Raw genomic sequence first — 27042 nt, 5'->3', positions numbered from 1 at the left:
GCAGGATAGGAAAACAAATGAAAAGGTCTGGTTCTTTTCTGTTTATATCCTTGTGTTTCATAGTATTTATTTAGACTACACTTTACAAATATGTGTGTTAGAAAGACTATCAGACAAAAATGAAATGTTTATGTCTCACACAGGCAAGCTTTACATAAGCATTGTATTGTATTGTTAGTTAAACAACATAGGAAAACCCCAAACACTGCGAATGGTGGACGTCAGAGGAGAATGAAAGGAGGAAGTTGTGGAAGAATTGAGGGAGGGTCATGAAAGAACGAGAACAGAGGATAATCATTTGAACTTACAAGAAAAACACTTAATGTTAGAGTGGTGAATTTTAGGTACGTAAATTATAACAACTATTATATGTTTAGCTCTATATGTATGTGGGTTCTATGATGTGTGCTGCATTAAAGTAGTTGCTCTGAATTGACTCATATTGCGTGGGTTTATGATGAAAATTCTGCACAAACATGTCACTGACGCAGTCCCTAAACGCCATCAGAGTCAGAATTTTATCACAATAGTTTCTCAAACCTGGCATGCTAATTTGTGATAAAGACAAACTCTGTAAACACATTACCTTGGAAACAAGCCCTCGGCAAGGCATTTTCTGTTTGCTGTGATGCTGATGTTAATTTTCCAGCTCTGCCTGCAGGATTAGTAGTCAAATCAAAACTTCGGGAAGAGTTGTGCAACACTTGCTGCTTTGAATGTCGAATTTTTAGAGGCTTTCAGTAGATTGCTAAACAACTGAGGGAAAAATAATCAGGCTTTACACTTTAGAGTTCTTTGACTTGAACTTATTGCAGCATAATTTAACCCATATGCCAAATATGCATGCCTACAAACGTGTATATTAAAGATGAAGGTCTGTTTTTATTTTTATATCATTTTAAGTGACAGTTCACCCTAAAGTAAAAAAAATCATGTTTTTCTTATCTAGTCTGGTATTATTAGTACTTTTACTGCTGTAAAGGATCTAAACACCTCCTCCACCACTGCCTTGTACCTGCATCAAATGCTGCAGCTCAGTGTACTGCCGTTGCCGTCAATCTCTCCTCATCCCTTATCTGAGAGGTGCTGCTCCTAGATAAATTTGCTCTTAACCAAACTTCCACGGCGCTGACCTAAGCTACTTCAGCGGTGTTTCACAACATGAGCACAGACAGTCTTTTCATTAAGTGGGATATTCTTCTCTGTGGTATTCAACCAGTGCCAATGATACCTGAGCTGAGCAGTGAGCTAGTTAGACAGCATAACCATAGCGACGGTGGACAGCGAGGGTCAATCAGTAACTGCATATGACTCTCATACGATGCTTTCCGCCACACAACATGCAGAGTTGATGAAAAACAAAACATGGTCAGTGAGTTTGCGTTGTAGTAATGAGAGATTGTAGTGAAGTAATCTACCTATTAACCTGATTCACCTGGAAATTTAACCTTGCAGACCCCCCCACCCTCCCACCCTCCACTTCAAAAACTCAACGGATTTACATGAATCATAGACATTACCTTTTTTGTTTCAAAACAGCAGTTTTCGCCCAAAAGGTGATGGGGTTGCACCTATGATGAAATAAATGTCTTTTTTGGCACTTTTTGAGCACCACAAGCTGAGTGCCATCCAATTCCATTATATTGGAGAGAAGGCAGACATCTCTACTGCCGATATCTGCAGCACTTGGCGACTCAAAAACGCAACAATCCAGATTGATAAATAGCACTACAAGTAAGAGGAAACTATCTATTTTTTATTTTTGAGATGAACTGATCATTAAAATTGTAGAAAAAGTGAAGAACAAGTTAGCCATCAGCCCAGATCTGTTGCAGCTATAAACACTGCAGAATCACTTGAATGAATATTATGTGCTTCCTCTCTTTCTCGCTCTGCCCTCCTCTTCATTTTCCCATAACTCACTCCCTACTTGTCCTAACCCTCTCCATCCAACTCTTTCCTTTTAACCCCTGCTCTCCTCCCAACTCTGGTCACCTGTGCTGTGCTCATATCCCTGATTCACTACAATTTTCTCATTGAGGTTTTATAGCCTTTTTCTCGCTCCCTCACTCCCCGCATCATCTCTCTCTGTCTCTCTTTGCCTCCATCGCTCCGTCTCTCTTTCACACTCTGACCCAGAGGGCTGTGTTTCGCTGAAATCCAATCCTCTCTCTTTTTTAAATCTGCTGTTCCATTTCACTCCCATTTTGTCACACTGCAGTGCACATACAATACCCGCTCCTACCTCATTCCAACCCTTTTCTCTGTCCACACACACACACACACACACACACACACACACACACACACACACACACACACACACATATTCACAGAACAGTGCACACCAACAAACACTTGTGCAACTGCATAAACACAAAGGAAAAAAAGGCAGATTAAAAAAAAAGCGTAATTAAGCCATCAATCAAATTTGATGCTCTTGGTTGGATTCATGCACAAACACGCACCTCACACCCTCTCTTGTGGTTCTGGGGTCATCCATCACAGCATCACTGACTACACTCAACCTCAACTCAGAACCAATCACACAGAGGTTAGAGACTGAGTGCTTGTGAATGTGTGTGTGTGTGTGTGTGTGTGTGTGTGTGTGTGAGAGAGAGTGTGTGTGAGAGGGAACCACCATTTGCTTTGGGAATAGACACTGAGGGCTTTGACGCCTGCGAAGCCTGTTTCAGCTGAATCGAGTGAGATCGAGCAGAGTGAACTGTGATCTGTGTTGTTTACTGCTGAACAGTTGTGACCACTAAAAAAAAAAAAAAACCTCTATGTTGTTGTTGCTATGGAATTATCATTCTCAACTTGTACACTGATAACAAATACTACAGCAGACAAATACTACAAAAACTACAAAACTACAAACTACCAAAAAAATAGCAATAATGATTTATTCCATCTTTATTTTGAATAAATAAGATCTAAAAATACACCCAAAAAAATAACAAGCATTCAAGGTTAGAACGTTTTGAAAGTGGGAGGCCGTTGCTTTCTTCGCACGTTTTTTAAACAAAATAACAACAATTTTTACACTATTTTATGAAATGTATAAGATAAGAGGAGTAGTGTTTTAAGAGACTAACATTAGAACTAGGTATTAAAGCTTGTTACAGCCTCAGATTCAATAATAGTATGTTTTCATTCAAGTATTAGTGTTGTATTTAAGCCAAAAAGCAGACCACTGTAAAGTCAATTATTCGCTATCTGTTTTCTTCTCCTCTAGTGCTTTGCCTTGTCCCATATTATGCAAATAATAGTGACATACAGCAACTGGCTGTTCAAGTTTTTGGTCTCCGAGCGAAGGTGCTTAATTAAAAAATGATGGTGTCAGCATCAGAGTCTGACATTTTGCAGCCATGATAATTTACCCTGTTATTTGGTGCCCTGGTCAATCTGCCATTCACGTCATTAATATCTTCACCTGAGGCTTACAAAAGTCTGTCGTTATGTACTCGTCTTTTTACTGTTGTTTGAGAAAGAGAGCAGCTCCGGTCTGTATCCACTGGTTGGGGTTCGCTCCACAGGGAAGAGAGATGTGCGTAACCACCTTCACCCTCTCTGAGCTCGTATACAGAGGCAGCCAGATACTGTCTTCTGATGCAGTCGAGTTGGAAGCAGAGTTCTAGGATCAAATGAAGAACGCACAAATTAATAAATGTATGCAAAATTACTGTATTTCTAGGTCTACAGACTGGGGGCAGACTGCAAGCAAATCAGTTTTGTTTGTCGAGTCACATTTCAAAGAGCCAATTCTTTGTTTTAGTGTCTACGGGGGTTCGCTTTGGTCCCCATGATGTACATATCATCTTTCACCCATGTCTGAAAGCATCTGCATGGGCCCCTATGCAGAAGTCTGTGTACTGTACATTTTTGTGACTGCACAAACTGTGCACATAGCAAGCAGGTCAACTGTGCATGCTTCAACCTCTCTTCCATACTCCAGTCCAGCCTAAATCACTGCAGTCAAGTCAACTACAGCTGCTGAAGTTAGTTTTAATTTAGATATTCAACAGACATTCGCTTTGGACTCAGCAGCGTCTTCTTAGTTTCACTTTTACCTGATGTTGGCCAACCCTCACATTTACTGCCAGGGGTTGATGCAGAACCTCAATTGTACTATGAATGGAACGTCGCAGGCATCTGTACGCCTGCAGCTGTCCACAGACATTCAATGCGGAAAGTATGTTCTAGCCTTAGGACAGACTGTCGGCACTGTTATTTGCAAGATATTAGATCATATTTGTGTCCAGACATCACCAACCTATCTGCACTGGTTGCTGTGGTGAGGACATACACTTCAGTAACTATATAGCTATGCTGGTGATGCGGCTTTCCAATGCGGAAACATGAGAAAGAATAAGCTTTTCTCCAGAGTGCCAGCAGACAATTTCTTTTCAGTGTCTGCCCACAGACTGTTGTTCTACATTTTGTTTTTCATAGCACTTTGCAGCATGGATTCTTCTCAGCACATCCATCAATCTGGATTTGATGCTGTTGTTGTGTGTTGCATTTTGAATGATGCAAAAGACACTTTGAAATCCAAATAGAGCGTCCAGACTGAGATGCATCTTTAGAAATCAGATTAAAATCGCATTTCAGACCATCTCCAAATGTGGTTTGGATTCAATTTGCAAAAATCGCATTTCATGTGAGTGTGTGTTTTGTTTTGGTTAGTTTTTTCTTTTGCTTACTAGATGTTCTAAAATCAATGTGGATATGTTAAAAACAGATATGGGTTGGCAGTCTGAAAAATAGCATAAGAATAATAAAATAAAATGTGTTTCTCAGCTACTCCACAAACACTAATCAATAATAAAATAAAAATATATAAATAAACCCAAATATACTTCTATGAGTGCAAATGTTGAGTACTCTGCCATAAACAACTGCTTAGTTTGTCACAAGTTTATTCTATATTTTTCAGACTGAACAGGTGAACATGCCCTTAGGAGTTACAGATGGTCTGTCAGTTAAGTTCAAGATTATATTAGACAATATAAAGAGTCTTACAGAAGTCCACATCCTGTCCATGTTCCATGCAAATCTGTATGTCAGACAGACAGGACACTAAATTGTCTTGGTGAACAATATGTTTGTGTTTCAAAAAAAAAACCAACTACCTGTGGAATCCAGGCCATGTGGCAGGGTGGGACAGCCGACACACTGGGAGAGTCATGTTGATTCTCACAAAGATGAACACCATCAAAACTACAACCCTCCAACTGAAGACCTCCAACCTGGGAAAAAGATGTGAGAGGAGAAAAAGGAAAGGAAGTTTGGCAAACATCAAAAATAAAACACGTGAAGTGAGGAGAAAGAGAAAGCGTAAACAGCAGATTAAAGAAAAGGATGGGATAATGAAGTCAAAACATTTGGTGTCATATAAAGAGATGAGAGTGTATGTAAACAAGCATGAGAGGGAGACACACTGCTGCTATGACATTGCTGTCATACAGCATGTTATGCACATCGTACATGAGACACAGTGTTTATATGAGTGAATTCAGTCCAGTGACTCAGGGATTTTCCCCAGCAGGGCAGACAAGCAAAGGGAACTCTGGTGTCAACTCCATCATACACAGACAACTACTAAATCACCATGATTTGGGCGAGAAAAAAGTAAGAGTGAGACAAAACCAGAAAAAGCGACACTGTGTGTGTGGTGTGTGTAAGAGAGCTCATTGCTTCACAATTATCCCCTTTCTCTTTCTCTGTCAGATGTCTGAATATTTCCCTTCCCTCCCTGCAGCTGCAGCCTCTTTTTAAGCACCCACACTCTTCCCCCCTCTCTCTTTGTATATTTTAAATAAGTGCATGTCAAACCGATGCCAATTTTTATTGGCATGACAGAAAAGAACAAATGCCTAAAAGTATTTGAACTGTAGACAATACAATTATATCACCCCTGAATCAGAGCATGAAAAGGAAAGAAATTAAGACTGAAAGTGGTATTGTACAATGTGTGCGCCCTCCGTCCTTGTATGAATGTGTGCTCATCAAATGCATGAAAAAGGAAAGACCAGAGATGACTGCTGTCAAGGGAAGCAGTTTCTAATGGATATGCAGCAAACTCTTTGCTTTCTTTCTCGTGATTCTCTCTCTCTCTGGTCCTGCCTTCTAATCTGCATCTGTATTCTATTCTTGCAGTCTTTTACTCCATTATTTTCCAATTATCACTAAGCCAGAGTCTGCCTTGTTTATAGCGCCAGTATTCTGCAGCTGGGTGGGAGCAGTGTGCGTCTGCATGCATGACCTGTACGATTATGTGTTTGTCGTAATTTTACCTTTACTTGCAGCTTGGCCTGCGTAATGGGACTCCTCCATGATGTGAAAAACACCAAACTATCCATAGAACAACCCATGGACCTAAAACAACAAAAAGATGTTATTAACTGTATATGTATTATTCCTGTCTCACATAAACCCACAAGTATTCAGAGTTACCTGGCAGTTTCTTGTCTCAAAGCATTGAGGAAGGTGTCGGGGTGGAAGAGCTCAGAGAGATCTAGGGTGTCAGATAGAAGAGTTTGTCTGCCTGCACGCTCCACCCAACTCTGGATACAGAGATATAGAATAAGACATAACGGAATAATGAACCAAAGACCTAGATGATAACAAATAAACACTCAAAATAACACACAATTCAGGCGTGAAATTCCATCAGTTTCACACAAGAGTCAGTCAAAACACTTAGTGGATCAATGAAAGATAATGAGAATAAACTCAGTTCAATTTGACACAAACAGAGAAGGCTCTAATAACTTCTGTCATTTGCTCTAAATATTTACCCTCTCACTATGAATTTGAATTTGATTGAAGTTTGGTTACAAAGAATACAAATAGTCGATGTTTGTTTTGTATTTGGCTCTTTAGATGTTCATAGAGAACATTGATCTGTGAGTGAAATGGTCATAATTTCTAGTTGCGTCAGTGTGTATTGGTTAATGAGAGATAAAAAGGGTTACAAAAGGCCAGCGCAAAACACAAAGTCAATAAATATATGTGGCCAATAGAGTATTTAATGTCCTCTTGTTCTTTAATCACCACATCAACAAGCTGATAACATTAAAACCCCAATTACCTCCTAATGGGAGTGCAGTGCATGCACATACACACACACAAACACAGACTCCTATTTGAGCATGTGTATTTATTGTACACTTAGACCACAGTTGCTTAAAGTGTAGCCAGCCACAGCCCTCAGAAACACTATGTGTTTCTGAGGGCTGTGGCTGTGTGTGTCTGCTAGTACATCAAACTGCGCCCCTGAAAGGCGGCATTCACACGAAGTCAGGTGCTGCGGCAATCAGGCGCAGGAATGTACAATGGTGTGGGAGAGTCGATGGTTCATACGTTGGGAAATGGAGGAGAGAGATCTGTAGAATTCCTTTTCGTTGTCATTTCTGTAGCAACTTTAGTGTAACAAAAGACACAGGTACATGTACACACAAATAAAAGAAGTGCTTTCCTTTGTAAGGCACACAAGCTGGTAGTGGAATGAAACTAAGTACATTTACCCAAGTGCTGTACTTAAGTAAGCATTTGAGGTACTTGCACATTACTTGAGTCTCTTCTTTTAATGAAACATTGTACTTCTACTTCACTACATTTCAGAGGGAATTATTGAACTACATTTATCTGAAAGCTGTAGTTACTAGTTAGTTTGCAAAATAACATTTTTATTACGAAGTTTTAAATACAATATTTTGCTACAAATTAAATAGCCCAACAGTTTATATGAGTGCAGCTGAAGCGATTAGTCAATTAATCATTAGCTGATTGACAGAAAATTAATTGGTAAGTATTTTTGATAAAGATTAAGTCACTTTCTCATTTATTTTGAATAATTTTTAGTTTTTTAGTAACATTTTCAATGCGGGACTTTTACTTGTAACATTTTCACAGTGTGGTATCAGTAATTTTACTTAAGTAAAGGATCTGAATACTTTCTCCATCACTGTTAATACACGTTTTATTTCTTCACTCACTGTAATATTTAATGGTAGACCTTCTTCTGGTGTGATCGCGACTAATGTGATAAGCCACCTGAGCGTAACTTTGGGTTGCATTTTTCTGCTGATTCTGTTTTAACCTTTAGCCACAGGCTACTGCCTTTTTTTTTTTTTGGCGACATCTGTGGCTCCATTGCCACAACCTGGGCGCAGTGCCCACATTAAATTATTGGGAGGACTGCTGTCTTTGCCTCAATGCTGCAGGTTTCATTGCAACTAGTGGCACCACTTAAGTGTTGCACATATTATGTTCTGACCTCAGTGCTAATGCTGTTAGCTTAAGTTAGCAATTCCGAACTCTGCAGTTAAATGTGAAAGTATGGTGAAAACATAGTTTTCATTATGTTTGCACTTTTCCTGTGTGGCCCTAAATCATATGCTGGCTCCCTAAATGGGCACTCAGTCAGCAAATCTTTGACTCAGACACATTCGAGCACATGCATGCAGAGACAGGGATGTGTATGTGCAAATACACTAATAAACAGCAAACACTGTACCCAGATTTAAGTACACAAAGATGAAGTGGGGATCTGTTTGACTGGAGATAGACCCCTCTAAGTCTTCTCCAATATGTTCATCCAGTCTGCCTTATTCAGCAACATCTGCTTTGATCATGTAAGCAGCCTCCTTCTGTCACTGCAAAAACTAGCTATTTTTGTCAAAGGCAAGGCTCAGGACTTAACCTGATATGATATCTCACAATATAATCTTAGCTCTCAGTTTTCCCTTTCTTTTTTGGGAAATGTTGCCGAATGGCACTACAACTGATTTCCCTGCTTATCATGATATACTTTACATAAGCCTGTTTGGCTGCAGTGGCCAGATTTAAGCCTTTAGAGTTGACCTAAGATTGAAGTTTTGATCTATTCTGGGTGCTTTTTGCATTTATCTTATTTATTTTTTTAACTGGTCGGCAGTTCTCCCTAAATCGTCAAAGAAACTAGTGGATTTGGAGGTCAGCTGAAGAAAATTGCTGACAAATATAGGCGGAATCAGCAAACATCTGATCCTATCTCTATTATAAATGGATTCCTTTTTAGCTCAGCATCAGACTCCGCTGGCTTTAGAGATAAATTGGGATGAGCATTATGCCAAGGAAAAATATGCACAAATGCAAGACCACATCCACAAAGGCGCACGCACAATGATGTAGCTGCAAGAGCATGCACACACATACAGGGGTTGACCAAGATTTTTGGGTATTAATAATACAGCAAGCCAGTGTGTGCTGGTATGCATAGTATTGCGTGTGTATGTGTGTGTGAGCATTTGAGTGTTTTCAAGGTCGTCCTGCTCGTCTGGGGTGCACTGCTGTGCTGTTAGCTCTTTATTCTTCAGCAGCTCCACACAGCAGCAGCTCTGGCCGTCTCCGCCTTTATTAGGCTGATTAGCTAACAGGACACAGACACAGTGCTAACAGAGATATCACTCACTGCTGATGGGCAGAAATAGACAGTTAAGGACAGTGCAGCCTCCAGATAGACACACATGAAGACAGATGGAGCGCAGGTAGACAGGAGGGCTAGCCGACAGAGAGAGACGAGCAATGGCGGGCAGACAGGGAGACGTACATACAAACAGATGGGTAGGCAGGCAGGATGGCCGGCAGATAGATGGGCAGTGAGGCTCGCCTACATGAATTGCAAAATGCATCAAATTTCACATAAAAAATAAATAATTTCTGAGTGTGTGTGTGTGTATTCTAGTCTGCCAGAACATATTGAGGTAGGCGTACAGTCAGACACAGTTGAGAGAAGTTTCAGCCAGAGTCTTTATTTCCTGGCACCAACCTTGGGCAGACACTTCCCAGAACCTCATGCTTTTATATAATAATCTGCATTTATTTATGAAGCGCTTTTGAAAACAACATTAGGATTTTTCTGGCATGGTTTTGGTCAACACATTGCTTCAGTCAGTGATAAATAATTTTAGTCATGAGCCAAAAGTACTTAGTCTGGTCTTTGGACTGAGGCTCAGCTAAAGGACTCTTGTCATGAGGGGAAACATCAGAAAAAAAAGGTCTAGGGCTATGGTGGGATACCTGAGGTGCAAAGTCCATTTTAAATCATTTAAAACTACAGAAATCCAAAAATGTCCTTCGGTAATATTAATCACAACTAGAGGACAAGGCTCCCGGTACAATATAAATGCATGATGGATTTAAATGGATGCTTCAATCAGTATACTAATGCTGACTGGAAAACTCTTAGGCCTCTTAAGTCTTTTTCCTGTGAGAGTACAGTGGGTTCCAAAAGGCATCTGTGTTTTTTAATAACCAGTGAGGTCGTCATGCCACAGAAATGTAAACACAAGTCCTCTGAAAGGAGCAGGCCTGTGTGAATTTCAGTTGAAGAAGTTAGAAATGTGGGAGGAAGGCAAACGAAGAAATGACCCAACAAATAGCAAGAAATTAGCAAAAAGCACTTGAAATTATCTGGAAATTAGAAAAAAAAAACCAAACAAACATACAAGGCAAACATGAAAATATAATAATTCTGTTGCGTAATTTTAAATATGCAGTCATAATAGTTATAAAACAAACAATTTGCCCCCCGCTTTTCTCATTTTTTCCTAGAAATCCTTTCTTAAGTTTAAAAAAAAATCTAAATCTAATTTATTACTAATTTCTTGCAATGTGTGAACCATTTCTTTCTCCAAGTTGTGCATTGCGCTTTTCCAATGTTTTCAAGAAATCACACAAATTTGCCCAATGTTAAAAGATTTAAATACTCATGAAAGGTGCCTGGTCATTATTTAATTCCATCTGGTTTCAAATGGTACTCACGTGAACACGCCTGTAGGAGAATGACAGACTGACATAGACAGAAAGCACAGCATGTCTCTTTGTGTTACCTGTATGGCGAGAGCCCGTGTTACAACAGCTCTGAGGTAATGCATCGGCTCCTCTGGTCCCTCCCATTTATTCTGCCATGTTAAAGGACACTGAGACGGAGGGAAGCAGGCACGGAGAGGAAGAAAAGTTATTTAGAGCCATAATGTAAAAATACATAACAAAAAACAAGTGTCAGCAAGAAGGTAAACTGTATTATTTTCACATTTTGCAATCAGTGAGTGACGTGCCACAGTCAGGCTGCCGTGTGGTCGACTGATTGAGCCTCTCTTTCACTTACTGAACACAGCTGTCAGCCCAGAGAGCCACAGCATACAGGAGGACTGCAGACTCACTCAGCTGTGTTGAAGACATTCTTCAAGGGGAAGTAGCTAATGTCTGCCCCCCCAAAAAGTCTCTAGATTTGTCCCCCAGCTATTTTTTGAACAAAGTTGCTAAAGGAGTCTTAAAAGTTACTAGCTTATGGTGTAAACTGCATACCGTGTTACCTCAACTGTCCCCATATCTCAGTTGCATTTGGTTCCTTTCTTTTCCCATCACTAAAGGCTACCAGTAGCTAAATTGTGCAACACAGACAGATGTTGGCAACTTTAATACTATTCCATATGCACATTTGAACATCATGCCTCAGTCACTACACTCTCCTTCACTGCACAGCCACTGTGGTGTCAGTGGTGACATCATCTTCTAAAATCTTGATGTCAAAGGGTTAGAGTTAGCAGACATGCAGATGAGTGAATCTGTGAAGTGCTTGTCTTAAGGGCTGTGCGCACTAAAAATGATAATGATGTGAGCATCTATACGGATGAGCAATCAAAAACATTGGTGCAAAACCGCACTATATGCTCCAGGTATGTGTGCAGTAAATTTGCTTGGATTTAAATTGGCTGCCAGTGTTTCACTCATTCTTGAAATCACTCTCAAAGTGATCCCAACTATATTGCTTGCCACTGTTGTCGTTGTTGTAGTTGTGCTGTGGATGATGTATAAATGGTTATTGTTGTAGCTATCGTTCTTAGTGTGGACATCCCTTTACTGTATACTGTATAAAGGTTTGAATCATTACACTAAACTTAAATGCTACTCAAAATTCACAGTAACAAAAGCCTATCGTAAACGCAGATATTACTTTCTGTCTGCCTCATCCTGCAGTACGTATATAGCACATTTCCTTTAACCCACATTAGTGTGTTTATCTATCTGCCTGTGCCCTTTGTCTCACACTGGAACTGTAGCAAAAGCACATTTCACTCTCCTGAATCACACTGCCTCAGTGACTTGTCAAAAAACAAAGAAAACCCAAAAAAACAAATCCTCCACAGAAAATCAACTACTGCTGTTGTTTTTCTGCGGCATTGCTCATTTTTCAAAGGAGATTCCAAAGCAGGAGACAGTGTGATGTTTTTATGTTGCAGCAAACATTTGGGTAGGGAGGAATGGATGAATGTACGAAAGTCCAGTCACTGTTGGTTTCTTTTAACAATGACAAGAATCTTTCCAGATGCTAACAAGGTAGTTTTAATTGCCTAACCTTTACCAGGCGTTAACCAAAGAGGTGGAAGTTTACAAAACGCTCATATGTGTGGTTTCTGAAATGCTCAAAGGGTTTATTTTGGAAAGCACTGACAAATGCAATATTTGTGTGTAGGTGGCAAATAAAAACTCCCCTCAGGAGACAAACTGTTAATGCTGGAACAGGTTAGGCAGTCCATGTTGCTTAAACTGTTTAACAGAGATCAAAGAACTGCCTTACACACACACACACACACACACACACACACACACACACACACACACACACACACACACACACACACACCCACACACACACACACACACACACACACACACACACACACACACACACACAGTGGGAGACTGAGGATTAAGAATTTGATGTTATTGGAGCTTGAAAGTCATAATGGACCTAAAAGGGTCCCTGCATGTCTCTCAGCTGCAAGTCAACCATTCAGCCACTCTCCTGCTGTGTGAGTACATGTGTGTGTTTTTCACACTGAAGTGTGTGATGGTATAAGTGTGCAGGTTTAAGTTATGTCAGTGAAATTTGATAACATTTTCTGATCAATCTTAATGATGCCAGAAAACAAGTTTACTCTCAGAGCTAGTGGTACCCACGGAAAGCATATCAGAGCACAGATAACAATAATAAAAAAAATCATTTTCAGCTGCATTTAGTTAAAATTAAAATGTAAAGCCCTCACGCATTTTCAGACCAATTGTTTTCAACGTTTACACCGCTCTTAGCCCCAGGCTTGGAGCTGAGAAAGCATTTGCAGTGGCACAATCCTCAAACATTCAGAGAGAGCTAACCCAGACTTTGGCTTAGGGCTTGCTGGCCCTGCTGTGGAGCAGGGTCCCGAGTTTGCAGGACTATCCCCTGAAAAAGGACTTAACCCGGGCTAAAAGTTGCAAGTGTGAAACGAGGCTTAAGGTAAACAATATAATTTTAGAATGTTAAGCGTACAGCGTAATTTGTTGAGCCCTTGGCTTAGATTAGCTCTAGGTAACAATGTATGTGCAAAAAGGACTAAAACCCCCTTCCCGCTAAAATATGTATTTTTTCAAACATGCGTAAACCTGCTAAAAATAGACTACATCATGGACAGACCAGAGAGCAGTTAAACAGTAGATAGCAGCATGGACAGAGGTCTATGAAAATCTTACAGTGGTTACTTCTTTTTATATATCTCTTAATTATCCAGTCTCTCTTTCAAACTCAGTGCACACTAATTTCGAGTGATGTTTGAGCGCTGCTTAGGCGGCAATGGATGATAAATGACAGCTCGTCATTGCATCTCACCAGTTAAGGAACTGAAATTAGCCCGTTCATGTCAGTGTTGTGTTCCAAACAATGCCAATAGAGACGAAGGCGATACAAACCGTGTCAACTGCAGAGTCATTTGACCCGGGTGTAAATGCTGATTGTACACTTTCCTATTGCATTAAAAAAAAACAGTTGTTAGCGGGAGTTGGCGGGTTTTCTTGTGCAGTGAAAATGAGGCTTTACTTAGCCCAGGACTACAGTAAGCCCTGGGCTAAAAGAAAGCAGTTTAAAAGTTTATGAGAAAGAGTGAGCTGTCTTTTAATTGTTTAAAATAAAGAAATAATGAATACTTCCTCCAAAATAGTCTCTGTGTTTATTGGATTCATACTCTACCAGTGCTTTTAATTACACATCTTCTCTCATGAGAAATGCACATGTGACTTTGCATTGCAGTTTGTTGCCAAAGCATTTAATTGGTGCAAACTCAGTCTCCAAGGTAACTGAATTTTTCAAGTAGCTGGTAGGGCTCACTGGCAGGTACATTTTTTTTCAAATAAGAATATTCCTTTGATTATTTTTTGCTTATGACCCCTAGTTTTCTAAATAGTAACTATGATAAATAAATAACTGATTAAATAAAAACAGTCTGTATTGGCTAATTGTTACAACTGATACTGAAAGATTCACTGATACTAGAGATTGTTTAACCTTTAATCAAAAAGCCATCTCTGCATCAGTCCTTGTGTCTGGATATTAATGATCTTTCAACTGACTGAAGGCAGTGGTGATATTTATTTCTGTTTTGCTGCGCTGCTTACCACTCTCTTCTGATGCTTGGGTGGTTTCCAAGTATCTAATTATTTTTTACTGCACAGCCGAAAAGAGGGGCAATGGAGCTGATCCCTCCAGAGCTGTGCCTGCCACACTTTTACAATATTACAACCCCAAATTGTCAATTTTCCAAATATATAAATCACATGACCAGCGCTTTCTGTTCCTCGTCTCTGGTTAAAACTTGGCATATCAGTGATGTAAAGAGCCTAACACATAATGGTGGTTGAAGAATACAACGTGCAGAGTTTTACCTAATGTTATTCACTGTGAAGACAACTAATCTCATTTACATTCAGTGTTGAAATGCTATTTTTTAGCAGTAACAACAACCACCTGTTAACTAATGTGGAAATATTACAAGTAATTAAGTCTTTTTAAATTATTTGTTCAGTAAGTTAAATACATAGAGATAAGACAAATATTGGCTCTTTTCTTTTTTGTTGAGTTGATGGTAGGGGCCAGGGTTTGCTGTCATTGCCCAAAGAATAAAACTACACTTTACAATATAACTGCAGATGATAGAAGGTTGTCAAATTAATTCTGCTCTAATGGATACTGGGGAATGATAATATTGCTTTAAGTGCAGTACTTGGTTGCGACGCAAAGAAGATAGCATTAAGGCCGCTTTACTCTACTCGGGACAAATGCTAATGCCAATTAGTCTCATAGAATCTACACACCACACAGTCTCCATAACCACAGAGTCAATAAAACTAATGGAAAAAAAGAAAAAAAGAATTTACTTCTTGTTTCGTCTTTATATGTTCTCTCACTTCAGTGTTGGAAAATATCACCACTTGGGGTCACCAAAGTAATCATGTTTTAAATCCTGGTGGTAGTAAATCTAACTTGTGTTAATGATTTTGCGGATTGCAGCATCAACTAAAGTGGCAGCTGCTGTTGCTTTTTTAAAGCTTCCAAAACCCATTTTAACCAAGGTATCGTATTCTAGGCATTTCTGTTCAACTCACTGTGATCGAGGTCTGTAGAAACCCTCTCTTTCTCTGGCCTGTGCCAATATTTTGGGTCAAAGCCAATCATCTGAATTTATAAAACAGGCTAAATGGTGAAACTCTACAGAATTGCACTTCCCTACAAAACTAACGAAATACATCTGTTTGACTATCAAACAGCTCTTTTTTTAAAGGCTGTGTTTTGATTAGGAACAGCACAGAGAGAACATTTTAAAATGGGTTCTAGAAATTATTATCAAGAAAACAAGCTGTGCTCGCTACTACTGGGTCACAGTACGTGCACTATGCACTGCTAGGTGTCCTCTTTTGTGGAAACTCAAAGCAGTTGAACACTTGAGAGAAACATGGACATCATCCATTTTTAAATCTTTTGTGGCTGATATGAGTATCCTAGATTTACTTTCACTATGAGCACTGATTTAACTGGTACGACCGGGTATGATGTCTGGGATATTGTGACATAAAATAATGATGGACAAGTAATTTACACATGAAGAATTTTGTCTTATATATGCATTAAAACTGAGAACAGTTCAATACAGTGAATGACACTTTAAATATATAATTTTGGCATACATTTTACATGTTAGTTATTGTTATTTAAACAAGTATACATCTGCAATACCTGCGACCACGTATGCCCATGCATCCACATGTCATCCCGCTTTGCCAGTTAGTATTAAATGCTTAAAAGCTTTGCGCACGCACGCACACACACACACACACACACACACACACACACACACACACACACACACACACCCACACACCCACACACACACACACACACACACACACACACACACACACACACACACAATCCCTATGCCAAATTTCAATCTCTTAGGACAAAAACTGTGGCCATGAAAGGGTTGGTTAATTTTTGTTGAGTGCCAGACCGACCAACCAAGTGATATAGCAAGCTATAGAGCACCTGATCACAACAAATAAAAACATTCTTATCAGTATTGTGATACTGACTTCAACTTTACCACAAAGCTCACGCATTTCTTACAAATTGTTGTATAGGAATTTGATAGAGGGGAGTGAGACCAGGAAAGACAGAGGAAAACATGAGAGGAGAGAGTAGTTTGGGAGAGAGACAGGGATGAGACTAAAGACCTGCTGATTAATATAAAAAGAGAGAGCAGGAAAGCTGCGGAGAGGGAATAATGCCTAAGGCTACTCTCAAGAGATTACAAACACAGAAGAAGTAAAAGGTTGATTGTGTATCTCTACTCCCCTACTTCATCATTTCCCCTTTGTCCTCATCTCGGCCTGAGGACACACAAGAGGACACGAGCAGTGTTTGCTAGGTGTCTTTGTTTCAGCTCTGTATGCTCCTGTGGTCTCAACTTCATCTTCATAGCATGAGGAGGTTTAACACATCACCTCTAAAACTCAAAACATCACTGAAATGATATAAGAGAAATATTCCTTCTGCACTAAAAATACAAGTTCTGTATATCACATTTCATTTTCCCGTGACTCCCCCTCTTTCTTTTTCCTTTCTTACCTCTTGATTGAGCAGTGCAGCGGCCAGTTTTTGGACTTCAGGAGTTAGCAGTTGGGTTCCTCTTATGACTTTACTCAGTGCAGCCAGGGATTGATGAATGCTCTGTGACAACATGTACAGTTTAGTGTACATACTGTGCCAATGTTTTAGGGCATTGGTACCTGGGGTGTCATTTGTCATCTTGCCATTTGATTGCTGTGAACTGGTTCATTATGACTGTGATTGATTAATTAGGCTTCTTATTTTCATCTCATTTATTTGCTCTCTTAAAAAAAGTGAATGTCTTGCATTGAAAAGAGTATTCAGTACATATGCACCACCAGGCGTTGTTGAGATTTCATGTATGACGTACATGCGGCACATTCTTAAGATGTATGACATACGTGCAACGTAGCTGTTTTAGGCCACATCTGTCACCAGCACTAAGGCATAAAAATAGTAAAAACATTTGTTGTTAGGAGCACTGGTTATTTGACACACCTGCACCAAGCGGATGGCGTTGAATTGCTCCAGAGTGATGAACGACAGGACCGGTGACCCCTGACCTTCTGTAGGTGGTGCCACCTTCTGGTGGATCAAAGTAGAACCCTGATAGACAGAAAGACATGTTGGCATACTGACAGGATAAACAAATAGTTTGCTAGTCATATTTAAAATGTAGTTTTTCAAGATTAAAATAGAGTATGAGGCAGATAAAGGGTGTGCAGAAGAGAGAAAGAAGATTTTTTTTAAATCACTGAAACATGGCTAATGTTGCATCAACTTATCAGATCACCCAATCTGGCTTCTACACAGGAGCACAAACACAGTATGCATTTTGTAACTGCCCCCGTGCATCAGCATGCTATAATATTTCTTTTAAATGATTTCCTCTGTTAGAGCTTATCTTTCTGATGTCCCCTGTGGGTTTCCTTTGCTCAACATACATAAACTAAATTCCTTCGTTCTTGGCTCACCCACAATAAAAAGATGTACCCAAATGGGAAATTAACTTTCTCTCTCTGCAATGCAAACCAGGGTGAAAATCTGTTGACATTAGTTAACACAGAGATCCACTGTAAGCACACTTCTTGTTTGAAAGTTTCTACAAACACAAACACATATAGAAAAAAAACACACGTGCAGAAACTTTGCTATTTTGCATTCTGTTGCAGATATGAAACTCTGTGCCCGCACACCATTTTGTTGGATAGAGGAAGAGAGAGATAAGTGAGACAGTGAGAAAAAAAAGCTGGTAGGATGAGATTCAGCTTGACTACAGCTCTGTTTGTCTATATTCAAGAATATAACATAACAGCCAAATAAACAGCCTCAGCCGTCTCATGCTCCTCCCTTCTATACAGACTACATAAAGACTTGTCAAAATAAATACATGCTTATTTCCATACACAAAATCATGCACACACATTTTACAGTAACAGAAGTGCACATGGCCATCATGCAAAAGCATGCACAAACTCTCTTATAAAGTTGCACGTTTAAATTGAACACCAACAATTATACACATACACCCACAGACACACACACACACACACACACAAAAAAAAGCTTGTGCATCCTAGTTGCACTTCGGGAACACAAATTCACTGATGGTCAAACACAGAGGGTTAGCTGACGACAAAGTGCCGGTTAATTGAAAGCAGTCAGAGGTAGATTGTGATCTATGGGAAGCTGGCTGGTGATACAATGGCAACAATTAACACAGTCAATCATTCTCTTCTCAGTAGGCACAAAACAACTCTGCCTGCAAGGGACTGGGAGAGAAAGAGAGAGGGGCATAGGTGCGAATGACAAAAAAATGAGCAGGAGAGCATGTGTGATTTACAACATGAAAGTGAATAAAAGAGAGGCAGCGCGAGAGAGCGGGAATATGGTGGTTAAATTATTTAATGTAGAGGTAGATGTCCTTTTGATTTGAAAAGGTGCCAGTCTCCAAGCAACCGCACACAGCAGTGCTCCCCGACTAGGCAAGCCAGTGGCTATGACACACAGTGCTAAATTAGACCTTACTTATTTTCAATTAGCTTTTACAGCTTTTAATTTCAAGTAGTTTCTGCTGCAAAGGCATTGTAAAGACGTGATTTTGCATACAAATAAAAACAATCATGAAACTGTGAAAGCTCTACAAAAACTGTTCATCAAGTTATTGTAAATATTTGACAGGTGCTGTGGGTTTGGTGACTTAACGGTATAAGATATGTGGGAATTTAGCAGTTTAAGGTTTTGACAGCAAATGTGAATGACTCAGTTTAGTTATGTGGAAATCAGTGATATAGTACTCAAGATCAGTCTTGGGCTCAAGAATGAACTCAAGACTACTTTTTGAAGACCTCAGTCTCTTCCAGTACTTGACAGCATTTTAACTCAGTCTTGTCTACTCTTGGTCTCACACAAAGAGGACTCTGGATTTCCTTACAAGCGCACGACTGCAGAGAAATCACTGCATTGCCCGTGCAAAAAAGGAATGCTGAATAAAAATGGTTAAATTGATTTAAGTGTTTGTATTTGTTTGCTTGCTCATAGAAAACAAAGGAACATTCCCATACATAAACTTCACCTCAAATCTTTTAGATCATTTTAACAAGACATTTCACATGGTGCACTTCTACATACACAAATATATAGATACATAATATGGAAGAGATGAATTGGAAAAAAAGTACTGACCTGGTTGAGTTTCTTCCACAAGTGAAGGATGGGTGAAAGTCCATTCGACCAGAGCTCTCTGTCAAACTTTGAACCTGTTGCTATTGAGCGGCTCAGGATACGCAGCTGGGAAATCACCTGCGAGTCAATAAATCATAAACACAATATCAATTTAGCAAAGGTGTTTTAGATGTGGCACAGAGGTAATTATTTCTTGAATTAGTAATGTGAGTGTTGCATTGTTTATGAGATAGGTTTGCTCATAAAAGGTCAACCAAAAATAACTGGGCCCATGCAGTTTGTAACACCCTTCATATAACTGGACATTGAGGTGTGACTGATGATTATTAAAAGCTAAATGTAAACACAAAGGTGTGTGTGGTGTTTACTAAATCACACCAGTCCACTGTAAAAAAAAAAGAAAAGAAAAAAAAAATGCATAATGTGAAGATGAAAAAATCTGCACTTTTGCTATTTTCAGTCAAAAGTCATGTGCGATTAAAAAGTAAATTATTGCTAGTTCTTAAAAAAAATGTAATAAAATGTCAGTGACACCTCTGGCAGCTACACTCTACAGTGACAGTCAACACCATTTCACATCCTGGAGTATTACAAGAGAAAAAAAGGCCAAACCCCAAACGCATCTCCTAACAGGTCCTTACACACCTAATCAAGCATGCTTAGCTTTAGGCTTAGAGTCTCGGATAGTGCTTTTATCATGACTCAGTGTGTGTGTTTGTGCAAATGTGCGGGTTTCTATACGTGTGTGTTGTAAAGGAAGGCAAAGTGTCTGATAAATGGCTTTCATTTGGTCCAGGAGAACTCTTTACTAACACCTGCTTTATCTTCTCTGCTCAGGAGGGAAAGTATGCGTATATGTGTGTCTATGTGCATGCATGTGTGTGCATGTGTGAGTTTCTATGGAAGAGAGAGAGAGAGGGGGGTTGGGGAAGGGATAAAAACTAGATAGCTAATCTACAACTTCACCCTGACAGGAGGAAAAATGAGGGCAGCTGAGGATGGAGATTGAAAATATGTTGGGGTTCATATATATAGGGATTTAAATATATTAAGATTTATTCTGATCTCAACCAATGACTACCAGGAGGCAACTGCATTTAATGCCATAAACCAACTGGGAAGAAAAAGTTATGAGACAATGTCTATGTGCAAGGGAGTTCAGTTTTAATCGCACTGAGTGCAGTCAATTTAGTTAAGGCTTTCACTTTAATTCATTGTAATCCATGATCGTGGTTTGGGGTATTTAATCAGGGGACTATTGCTCATGGTCTGAGTCAAGACTGTCTTCAGTAAAGACATATGCTGAACAGTGAAAAAAACAAGCATTGATGCCATGCATATACAGTATAATGGGGCTGAACAAAGCACATTCAAGACAACTCATGTATTCTGACAAGAAGGGGGAAAGGATACTTTCTTGAAACACAGTTTTTTGCATTATCTTAATTATGACAACACCCCAATGACACATCTTTACTCGCCACGCAATACTTACACTCAAAAAAGTCACTACATCGCACATGAAAACACAAATACACTGCATCTGTAAGCCCAAGGAAATCCTCTATACACATTTTAGACCCTTCTGACCCATGTTCAGTCATTCACACTATGCCTATGCATTCATTCTTTTAAACTAATTATTTTTTAAATTTTTGAATAAATTTTAAAAAGGGGGTGGGGTGGGGGGCTTTTTCCTCACATAACAAAGCAGGGCTCAGCCTTCTGAAGAATTTCTTTCCCTAGAGCTTTAACTTATGCGTTATTCCTTCCATATTATGGTTTAACCACAAGCATTGTACCCTAGACTGAAGATATGAGTGATTTCTGTTTTCAATTCCTTCGTGGATAACTCCCACAAAAGCAACTACTGGTTCTTAGGGGAACTTAGGGATACTTGGAAAATGGAGTTAAGAGCTAAATAAATTTTATCCCACTAATGCTTCAGTTTGTTGCATAACCAGAATGTATGGGCAAAATTAGAGTCTGTTTCCCTGCAATTCCTATAACAGTTGCTGGAAGACGATGACCCTATCTTTGCTATTATGTGTGGTATCTCACTATTTGTTTCCATTCCTATGCATTTATTTTAAATGGCATCCACCGACACCACTAACAGTCCCTTGGGCTACAACCTAGGGACAGGGAGAGAAAGAGAGGGAGAGAGTGAGAGAGAGAGAGAGAGATGAACGTGACAGTGACAAATGACAGCAGGAGGGGAGACAATCACAAGTAGAGGAGATCTGTGAGGAGAGAGACACAGTTACACATATTCAAGTGGCCTTGTGGGAGTTGTGTGAATTCAACTAGGTTGGTGGTTCCACTGATCAGCAGACCTCACTGACTGTATGAATGGACTTACATTAACACCACCATGAGGACAGCATACACAAACTGTAATTGTTCTGTATGGTTTAAGTGTGTTTGCTGAGGAGAATCACACACAGACAGACACATACAAAAAACATCAAAACAATCTAATTCTGTCCTCCTCCTGTCATCCTATCACATTTTATTTTTGCTCTATTTCCAAAACCACATGTATGAAGTTATTGTTATAAACGCAATTAATTCCTTTTACATGTTATATTGAATTACTGTATTATTATTTCTCTTAAATTATATACATTTAGCTGATCTCTTACCCAAAGCATCTTACATTAAGTGCATTCAAACATGTGTGTACAACCAAAAAAGAGCAAGAATCGTGCAAGTGGATCATCTTCAAACCAAGTATGTTGATCTACTTCAAGTGCTACTCTTAAGAGACAATAGGATAAAGAGAGAAAGGGGTTTTTGATTTTATTTTATGGGCCATGGGGAAGTCTGAACAGAAGATGTTCAGAGTTTCTACTATCTTGATGTCAATGGAGAGTTTGTTCCATCACTGTAGAGCAAAAAGGTACTGCTGGGATTTCAACCCGGGATTTCCTGTATAATAGACAGGCATTTTAACCAGCGAAGCCACAGTGCCATCTGATTTCATTTGTGCCATTAGAAGTGAATCATACCAGAAACTTACAAAAAGGTGCGACTATAAATGGCCTAAATCCTTTTTCCTTCTTTCTCTCATTATTGATCTTCCAGCCTATTTTTTGGTGTAATCTCTCTCTCTCTTTCTTAAAACACAAACACAAACAACCAAGACAGTTGCTGTATGTGTGAGAGTGTGTTGCATTGAGTTACATCAGAATCTGCAGTGACCATCAACCACTAAACACACACATACACACACACACACGAACTTACATTCATAAATAATGATTGTTTATGACAACGTGAGCATAGATATTGCGGACAATCTTTGTTGTGGTTCAAACAGATAGACATGCAAAAAATAACCCTATATTGAGCAACACACACACACACATACCCACACACAGATATATCACAGTATCAATTTTATGTCCCTCCTCTTTCTTGTGCATGAACCCAATGTTGTGCTTTGGGATCCTAACTGCAAAGGTGTTAAGTTATATGGCTAAAGAGCATGTGAGCTCAAAAATGATTTCATAGAAGTGACTTTTAAAAACATTTTCATTTTTTCCTATGTCAAACAAGTACAGGTATTATAGACATAGCAATGTCTGGTGACCCATGTCAAGTGAATCTAAGGTTAAGAAACTCTGCCCTCACTTTTATAATAATATGTCTAACCTCAACTTTTTAGCCTATAATACACTCTAAATTAATCATCTTTTTCCTTTTTTAAGACTCTTGGACATTTTGTGAGCAATACATTATTGTTGCAGTGTTTGCTGTTTTTAAGATCAGATTACACTTACAAACACAATAACCACACAATGACAACATGACCTCTGCAACAATAAAAGATGATGGATTACTCATCTAAGCCTTGTTTCATGTCTTTGCAAAGTTAATTTTATTTCACAGTGAAATAAATGAGAACGGATGGCTGCCTGGTGAAATGCTTTAACCTTAAATTGAAGTCCTGACCCTAAAATAAACTGGTTTTATCTCGTCACAATGGAGGTGGTTCCCCACAACATAGCTGGAGTTGTGGGTGTTTTTGAAGGCTAAACGCATGCGCGCGTGCACACACACACACACACACTGAGTATAGGCTGATAAAACAGAAAGAACTGCAATGTCATACAAAGTAACTTCACAGGTTTCACCTCCAATCTGGTAGAGTAATCACCTCTGTAATTTGAACAGTAATTAGGAGATAAACTGCCTTTCTGTACACAGAGTGCAGTTAAGGTTAAAATGTGAGAAACACAGAGTACCTCTTGGCTGGAATTACTTTGACCTGACTCATCAAGTGGAGCTGGAAAACACCTGTAGAGCCCTTTTTCCACTTTACAACAAAAGCTAACAACTAACCAGCTGACCAGCTAAATTTTTGAAGTAAAGGGAAAGGTGTTAATTGGTATTAACACCTGGTTCAATGACTGAGTAGTAGTCAGGGGTATTTACTGGCTCTGGCTCTAATCGTAATTGATAGAAACACAACAACGCACTTATTCTTTTACCTCCTAACCAGCTGGATGCAAGGACACGGCACCACAAAACGCTGTCCATCTCTGTCCAACCGGCGTTCTAATATCTATCCAAATTAGTCTGCACTGAAGAAATAACTACTGTAAAGTTTTCACAGGCTGCCATCTATGCTGCTTTCTATTCTTTACCTGTTTGCTGGTAGACCAGAGCTGTGTACAAGGCTCTACAGCAGATGAGTATGCCTTTCTGTGTGCTGGTTTTATTTTGTGTGTGTCATGCTGTATTACACAGTCACAATATCTTCATTAAAGTAGCTGGTTGTTTTTTAATGCTTTTTGTGCAGTTTGCTGGCCTGCAACAGTTTATGTTAGGCATAGAGTAGAATGTTATAAGAAGTGAACATGGCCATAAGTATAAACTAACAATCCACACTGATCAATAAAAATGGTCTGAATGGTTCTGATACCTAATTATAAATCGGAATAAATGTGCAAATGAAGCAAGATAAATTTCTTCTTTGCATTCATGCTGAATGTACCTGAATGTCTGGAGTAGCATCGAAAGAACAATGGAGTGAGAGTGCTTACTGGCATGTACGTAAGTACATAGTTTTGTGAGCTTGAACAGTGTGTGTGTGTATGTGTACTGATGATTGCGCTTGTGAGTATTCCTGCTATATATTTAAATCAGTTTTGGTGAGGTTACATGGGAATACATTTGTGCATGCCACTGTTTGTATCTCTGCATATGTGAGGAAGAGATGGAGGGTGCAGTGGTGGTGTGTGGGTATTAGGGAATAAGCAGGTGGCTGTGTGTGTGTGTGTGTGTGTGTGTGTGTGTGTGTGTGAACCTGGGAGCTGATGATTCTCTGAGAGGATCTCTCTATGTTGGCAGGCAGACCAAAGAATGCAGGTTTGTCATCCTCAGGGAGATTCTCTATTACGCTGCGGTAGTCCTGGAAAGACACACAGACACACACTGTACAGGTCACACACAGAATTGAACCCATTTGACCAAATAAAGAGAAAGAGAATGTGAGCATGCTGCCTATTTTCATAATGGCCCTAAGACAAAAGACAACATTTTAGAATTTCCAAGCAATGTGTGCAGCTAAATTGAAAAAGTAAAAACTTGTAGCGCAGTTGTTAGATTGCTGTGTGGGTTTATAGGATAATTAATGCTACTTTGTCCTTAATTAAATGTGTTGAGTGCATGGTTTGTTGCAGGTTCTCTAACAATATCCATTTGGCACAAAAAGTATTTTCAAACAGTACAAATTATAAAGTTTGATATTGACTTTTTTTGTTTACCAAATCGTCTCTCAATGGCTCTACTTCTCATCGAATCAAAAGTTTTAGGCATGAATACCCATTATTGTGTGTGTGTATACTAAGCGGCATCAACAGAATGCAAACAGAATGCAAAGCAATAGAATAACAAAATCAATTCTGTGAACTTGAGGAAAACTAATCAGTTTTATTTGTAGTGGCTACTTTATAAACTAACATAAAATGAAGCTAACACAACATGGACTAATGAAACTCCAATACTGAGAAAACCACCGATAGTAAATCTAGTCAGTGAAAGGCTTAGGTGCATTAATTCAGTACCCTCTTTGAAGTGTTTTGCTTCTCTGCCAGTGGAGCTGGGACCAGCAGCTTAAAGGGATAGTTCACCCTCAAACCCTTGTTGGAGATATTTTCCTTAGAGATGTCTGCCTTTTATTTTCTTTCTACAGAACTATACCTGCTATCCACATCACTGCGCAGGAGGATGAATGCATCTACTGCTAATTAACCTAGCACACCTGAGCTAGCTAATGTTACAACTCAGCTGAAGAGGACGCCATTAATTTTTACATGCTGTCACAAGCATGAGCCTCTCATCCATGAGCAGATGCACGCCTCCTTCTGTGCAGTGTTACAGTCTTTGGGTGTAGGTCGGTAGAAAGAAAATAGCTCTGACATGAAACCGCTCACAACAAAGTCTGTAGTTTATTTTGAGTAACCACGTCATGATTTCTGGAGAGACACAATGCTGTTAAGTTTTTCAAATGTGCTTTTTGGCTCTTTGAGCACCACAAGCCAAGCGCCATTTAGTTCCATTATATTCAAGAGAGGGCAGATATCTTTATGGTAGATATCTCCATCACTGAAACAATCTAGATTGAGCAATAGGACTACAGGTAAGAGGAAAAACATGGATTTTTGATTTTGGGGTGACCTGTCCCTTTAAGCTTTATTGTAGAAAAAACATATTAAGATGCTCCTATTTTCTCTGTGGCAAGAATTATTTTCCTGAACATCAACAACTTAAAAAGCCATACATACAGCATCTATGCCTGTAACTGTAAATTAAAATTAGCATTTTTGCATGTGTAACACCACTGTGTCATTTTGACAACCTACCAATACTGAGCAGGAGTTTGGGAGGCTGATCTGAGGTGGAAAGAAGCGCGTTCCTCCTCTGCTCTTTCTCTGACCAGCTGAGAGGAGGCGTGAGGAGAAGAACTGCTCTAGGTAGGAGCGTAAGATGCGGAGGTCAGAGGGGTTGTCAATCCGTCCACCATATATGGCGCTCTCCAACAGGCCATGGACAAACTCCCACTGGAAAGCTTTACCACCTTGGAGATACCAAGAGACGAAGACACAAAGAAAGCTACAAACATGCGTACTGAGTGCATTCAGAGCAAAACAAAATGTTGCGCTAAGGTGCGCACATACATGCACAGATACAGAAAGCCAGGAAGATACAATCAAGCGCTCAGCTATATACAATACATAGAAATGCAAATGCTATGTTGTCTAGGTCATGCTCTGGTAATTGACCAAAGAACCCACAGATTCCAGTTTTCATTACCATATGTGCTGCAGAGCAAATCAACAGAGCAGAGCTCTCCTATGCATGTAATGTCTGTTAGCAGC

The 27042-nt window shown here is 39.4% G+C and overlaps 1 protein-coding gene across 5 annotated transcripts in view; it reads right to left on the bottom strand.

Moving 5' to 3' along the window:
• Positions 1–2898: 2898 nt before the first annotated feature.
• dync2h1 (dynein cytoplasmic 2 heavy chain 1) overlaps positions 2899–27042 on the bottom strand; it is a 127327-nt gene continuing 103183 nt past the window's right edge. For all 5 annotated transcript variants that reach the window (XM_088078855.1, XM_088078858.1, XM_088078856.1 and 2 more), the window contains 10 exons: positions 26527–26741; positions 24969–25073; positions 19655–19771; positions 17468–17575; positions 16988–17089; positions 10881–10970; positions 6460–6569; positions 6300–6381; positions 5136–5252; positions 2899–3637 (listed from right to left, as the gene is read on the bottom strand). In XM_088078855.1, coding sequence (XP_087934981.1) covers positions 3476–3637; positions 5136–5252; positions 6300–6381; positions 6460–6569; positions 10881–10970; positions 16988–17089; positions 17468–17575; positions 19655–19771; positions 24969–25073; positions 26527–26741 — 1208 coding nt within the window. In that variant the 3' untranslated portion in view covers positions 2899–3475. The remainder of the gene's footprint in view (positions 3638–5135; positions 5253–6299; positions 6382–6459; positions 6570–10880; positions 10971–16987; positions 17090–17467; positions 17576–19654; positions 19772–24968; positions 25074–26526; positions 26742–27042) is intronic.

The sequence above is a fragment of the Plectropomus leopardus genome, chromosome 6 (genome assembly GCF_026936395.1).
Source record: "Plectropomus leopardus strain MGB_pleo_1.0 chromosome 6, ASM2693639v1, whole genome shotgun sequence".
Classification (NCBI taxonomy): domain Eukaryota; kingdom Metazoa; phylum Chordata; class Actinopteri; order Perciformes; family Serranidae; genus Plectropomus; species Plectropomus leopardus.
This window is presented reverse-complemented; position numbering and strand designations above follow the sequence as displayed.